Source organism: Polistes fuscatus, unplaced genomic scaffold (assembly GCF_010416935.1).
Source record: "Polistes fuscatus isolate 324 unplaced genomic scaffold, CU_Pfus_HIC Scaffold1, whole genome shotgun sequence".
Classification (NCBI taxonomy): Eukaryota; Metazoa; Arthropoda; class Insecta; order Hymenoptera; family Vespidae; genus Polistes; species Polistes fuscatus.
In genome coordinates this window covers 16,765,888-16,771,887 of record NW_025112997.1, presented here as the reverse complement: position 1 = coordinate 16,771,887, position 6,000 = coordinate 16,765,888, and the positions used below count along the sequence as shown (strand labels likewise).

Below are 6,000 nucleotides of genomic sequence, written 5' to 3'. Positions count from 1 at the left end.
TAATTTCTTACAATTACATGCATTTAAAGGTTAACCAATTTATTATTATCTTTTATCAGAAGATACAATCGAAGGAGAGAAAAGACGAAAGTGAAAGACTGATTTTTATGATCGTTCCATCCATGACCGTCTAAAGTTTCTAGAATATACTAGAATTGAATCACCGAGCCATCCAAATTGAAGAGATACAAAATATCGTTTGAAAACACGATCGAAACGTTACTTTAATCAATCATACGAACAATTATTTGATCAATGTATGTGCCTGAATTTTAAATAACCGTCCCATCGATCGTTACGTTTCCTTTTTTCAAAAGACAAAAGATAAGTGATACTAAGATCGTATAAGACTGATAAGAAAAAAAGAGACTAATTAAATCGTCGAAAAATCGTTCGTAATTTTATTCGTGATAACAGTGTTGTGCTACTATTTACTACTACTGAGTACTCGGTGATTAGTGGTGGGTAATGATAAGTGACCCCACCGTTTCGAATGAAGTGGTTTTAGGATGATGGTGGAGCGTGTCGAGGATCATCTCTTCATGTATCGACGCCCCGTCTATCGGGTCTTCCAGTACCTCGAAACCACCGAGTGAGTATTCGCGACATAATGACATTTTATAATTTCTGATCTTTTCATGAAATTATCAGAGATGACCAGTGTGTTTTATCTTTTCATTTCTTCTATTTTACAATATTTTTTTTTAATCGATTATCTATATATGCATAATTATATACCGATGATTGTGCAGTAGTATACTAATTGTAAGTTAAAAAATATTAAAAATAGTTATTTTTTTTTATTTATTTTATAACACAAATAATAGTAATATAATATAATTTATCATAAAATCAATTTCTTCTTTTTTTTCTTTTTTACTTAGTTCACTGTCATTACCGGCGCATATTACATTTAATAATTATACTATCGTATATAGGTGAAACTTATACGATACTATCGAATTTTCTAATCTCTAATTTCTGCGAGAAATTTCCAGAGATTAACATATTTTATTTTTTCATTCCTCGTATTTTACAATTTTTTTTGTATCGAATTGATTCATAATTATATATTATTATATTTAATAATCATATTCACGATATATATCATATTTTCTAATCACGTATCTTATCTCTTGGAAACTAACGTGTCTTATCTTTTATTCTTTCTATCGAATAAAATATACAAATGATATATCATTTGATTATCTATACTTTGATCTATGTTAAAAAATATATTCGCGATATACTTTAATGAAAGAAAATTTGTTGATTTTTTAATCAATCGCTATAATTAAGGACACAATTTTTTTTCATGGAAATTAATACTTACTCGTGTTATATATAATATTTAAATATATTTAATAATATATATATATTACATATATATATTAAATATATATGTATATATATAAATAATTCATATTTAAATATGTATAATAATAAATATTACTATTTATAAATAAATTAATTATATCTATACATACTATTATATTTATATAATTAAATTACCAATTTTATATAATTATAATATAACTATATATTTAAATTATTAATTATAGCGCTACGCGATATACTTTAATGAAAGAAAATTTGTTGATTTTTTAATCACTCGCTATATTTAAGGACTCAATTTTGTTCGTATCTCGTATACGTATCTATTAATTACTATATTAATATTTATATTACATTACCACGCTACGTCTACGATAGATTATTAATCAAGATAAGTATACTACTTTATTGTTTTTTATAATTGATATGACGTCGTTTGACTTGGGTAAAGTTCTATATCGATAAAAAATATTTCTCGTTGTTAAGATCGCGTCGAGAAGAGGCGTTTTTACGACGCATGTACTAGAACGTTTGAAAAGTTAGTTCGATGGGGTCGAGGTGTAACCTCTTCTTAGGTACGTCGAGCATCCAGCTGTTAGAATCTTCAGAGAGCCACGGAACAGGCGTTTAAACAAAGGGGTTGCCTCGTTTGAATACCAGCCAGTGGCAATTTGCGTGCATAAAGCCTCGGGAGGTTCCTTGCGATTCGTGAATGGAAGAAACGAGAAGCGAACGAGAATAAGAGAGCAAGTGAAACAGAAACAAAGAACGAGAGAAATAAAGAGTGAGAGAAAGCGAGACGAAAAGAGAAAGAAACAAGGAAGAAAGAAAGGAAGGAAGGAAGAAGAAGAAGAGCTCGATGCAGAAAGTGCTCGTTTTCGTCCTTGTTACGTCGATGCCGTAGCTGGGTAACCATGGCAAAATTGCCATCATCGACCACGAGCTCTCTCCGGTAATCGTCGTTAATTGGCGCCATTAAATATGCTTCGAACTCTACTCGCAGCATCGGAATCGCAATCGGTTTGTTAGATTTCCTATCTTCCAATTTCTACTAATACATTTGTACCGGTAATATTATGACTGGTTATTCAATTAAAAACAAAAATACATTGATTTTATATTATTTATTTTATATTATAATTATATATTATAATTATATATTATAATTATATATATTATTTTATTTAATTATTTATATTATAAATATATATGGTAAAATAAATATTTTCAATTGTTTTACTTGTGTTAATTAATCAAATGTCATAATTATTGATCACGTTGATAAGAAGGGCCTCATTATTATCAGCTTGTAAATTTTGAACAAGAACAGCGAAGTAATATCACAAAGGGAAAGTTAAATACAAAGGAATTGAAAATTATAAGTGAAATTAATTATTTTATATTATAATTATTTATATTATAAAATATATATGGTAAAATAAATATTTTCAATTGTTTTACTTGTGTTAATTAATCAAATGTCATAATTATTGATCACGTTGATGAGAAGGGCCTCATTATTATCAGCTTGTAAATTTTGAACAAGAACAGCTAAGTAATTAGAAAGGGAAATTAAATACAAAAATTGAAAATTATAAGTGAAATTATTATAAATATTATAATTATTTATATTAAAATATATATGGTAAAATAAATATTTTCAATTGTTTTACTTGTGTTAATTAATCAAATGTCATAATTATTGATCTCATTGATAAGAAGGGCCTCATTATTATCAGCTTGTAAGGGTTGAACAAGAACAGCGAAGTAATATCAGAAAGGGAAAATTAAATACAAAGGAATTGAAAATTATAAGTGAAATTAATTTAATTCAATATAGAAATCACACAAATTTTGAAATGCAATGATCTTTTAAACAAAAGAGATAGAACAAATTTAGTAAGTAAACGATATTATAAATGAAATTTTCTTTACTTTTCTTAATACTCGAATATTATTAATCTTTTCTATTATCTTCCCTGCGGTCTGTTTAAAGAAAGGCCTTTTTCCTGGCCACGTCGATTAATTTGTAAGAAAATGTTGCCACGGGCAAAACGGGCTTATGAATTTTCGTTTATCTTTTCTAATTATAAATTTATCGTTGAAAGAACGAGTTTACTTTCGGAAACGTAATCTTTAATCATATTTCCTAATTTTATTCTGATTTTAAAATTAAGTTATCGATTATTTCAAAATATACAAAAAATTATACTTACTTTATGTTTTGTTTTTTTTTGTTGCACAAAATTGTAGGATATTAATATTTAGTTAGAATTAAATAGTAATTTAGCATGGCACACACACAAAACCATTTACTTTAATATTTAATATACATAATTTACTGTGCAATTAGTCAATAAATTATAATAATATTCTTATATTTTATTTTTCTATTATTATTGATCTAATAAAAAATAAAAAAGTAAAGAAAAATATGTGTACTCAAGACACTTTATGTAACGATAAATCAATAAGAACGTATGATTTCGCAATATAGAAACGTTTAATTTCATCTAGGACTCGTTAAAGGTACAATTAAACTTTCCCTGGACAATCTAGACAGGTGGTGTCTTATGTAAATACTTACGATGAGAAATCGTTCGATACGGTTGATTAATTAAAGCCATTACCATGCTTCCACCATCGTGTTGAGATCTAACTGGGAATCGTAGATGCATAGTAAACCCATCCAAAGCTTCTTATGCAAATAGAATCCTAGGTAAAGAGGTGGACGCGAGAAATAGGAAGAGATAGAGTCTTTAAAGTTAATTTTCTTCTATACGAAGATATAAAACTTCTTACACGCACGTTTATTCTCTCTTTTATTCGAGAGTATACCTTTGGTTAAAAGATATTTTCATGTCTTCGATAGTACTTTAATACTTTTACCTAATCGTTCGCCATAAACTCGCCGCAAGCTGCCGTTATTTCGCTGACTAAATTCGTATCTTTGTTCGTCGTCGTACTTCTACATCGTCAATGATAATATTTTTTTATCTTTCTATACAGTAAACTATCGTACAACGTGGCTAATATGCCTGATGCGTCACGGAAAATTTCTATTTTCCTCGGGATAATTTACAGTTAGTTCATGAGATCATATTATATACGTATTAACCCTTTGCACTCCGAATTATATTTCAATTTTGTTACCAACAGCTTCTAACGCTTTTCAATGTTTTATTTAAAATTTACTTTAACTACAAAATATCAGTTTATTAAATTAACGTTAATTAATAAACATTATTAAATTATTCTCGATAACATACTTCGTTAAATAGTAGAAAATAATTGAAAAATAAACAATTAAGAAAGAAATGAGTTTCATGATGAAGAGACAATCTAATTCTCAATTAAAACAAATTTCATAATTATTTAATTTAAATAGATTTACGTGTGGGAAAACAATAGTTGCAATATTTATACGCGTTATACAAGAATCAATTGTATTTTCTTTTCTGTTTTTAAGAAAATACTTATGTAGGTATATAAAGTTAGAAAAACATTGCGATCACTTTCAGGATCACTCGTGAGTTAATAGATCTTATGACGAAGCCTGAAGAAGCTCGTATAGTGACGGCTCTTATTACGTGATTCTCTCTTTAAACTGGGTTAGTTTTCGTGATGGTCGACGTTCGTCCTCGTTTGTACATACTGAGTCAGTCTGATGACTCATACGCGTTGGTCGATGACCTTTAAACGTCTATCTTAAAAAACCATATCGATTATATTCTTCAATTTCATTTTCAAATAAAAAAAAACAATTCATTTTGTATTTTAGATGAATATTGTCTAAGAAAATGTTGATTTATCAATATTGTTGAATGCAATCGTTGATTATTAACATTTCTAACAAAATGATATTTTATTATTGCACGAATTAATTTGAAAAGAAAACGAAATCTTCGTTCGAATGATCATTCGAACGATTTATTTTATTTTCTTCTTCGTTTTTCATTTATGTATAAAACTCAAACTAGGAAATGAGAAAAGTTAGCTCGTAAGATTACCCTTAAGTCAGAGAAGCCCAGGCTGGTACCACGAAAACTTCAAAAGACGTTCGAGACAACGTCCACAAGTGGCACGTTCTGTAGTTTGAGTTAGTTTCAAATTCTCTTTCTCATTCTATCTTTTTCTATCGTGTTTCAGGACGTGAAAATTAGAATTGTAATCCAAGTACCGACAGCATTCGTTCTCTCATTTTAAATATCAACGGCAAACGTCTACGATTTATTACATAATTGCCTCTACTCACGTGATATTTTACGATTATTTAACAGATGTAAATATTATATCTTTTACTTTGTTTTTCTCTCTACACTTTTATCCGATAACGAGTACGTTAATCGCTATTACTATTAATTTATTATCCACATTTTCGCAATTTAACATATTTTATGTATCAAAATCGTGACTAAGCTATGATCTTCACGCTACCATAAGATTTGCTTTTTTATCCCTGAAAGCATAGAAGTGCGCTGATGTTCATACTCGACACGTTATGAACATCTTATAAGCTCTACAATATACAGATTTTTAAGTCAATTATTTCGTTAATATCGTTAATCATATTATATTAAGGCTTCGTTCTTTTTATACTAATTTAATTTTGTTTTATTTTTAACTAATAATATTGGATAAAAGTATATATCTACAATTTTTATT

The 6,000-nt window shown here is 28.0% G+C and overlaps 1 protein-coding gene across 4 annotated transcripts in view; it reads left to right on the top strand.

The window, feature by feature from the left end:
- The window catches only part of LOC122520715 (focal adhesion kinase 1), a 94,691-nt gene that overhangs the window by 62,802 nt on the left and 25,889 nt on the right, over positions 1-6,000 (top strand). For 2 of the 4 annotated variants that reach the window (XM_043640963.1, XM_043640972.1), the window contains exon 2: positions 60-592. The exons of the other annotated variants lie outside the window; for them this stretch is intronic. In XM_043640963.1, coding sequence (XP_043496898.1) covers positions 510-592 — 83 coding nt within the window. In that variant the 5' untranslated portion in view covers positions 60-509. The remainder of the gene's footprint in view (positions 1-59; positions 593-6,000) is intronic. 4 annotated transcript variants of the gene reach the window in all.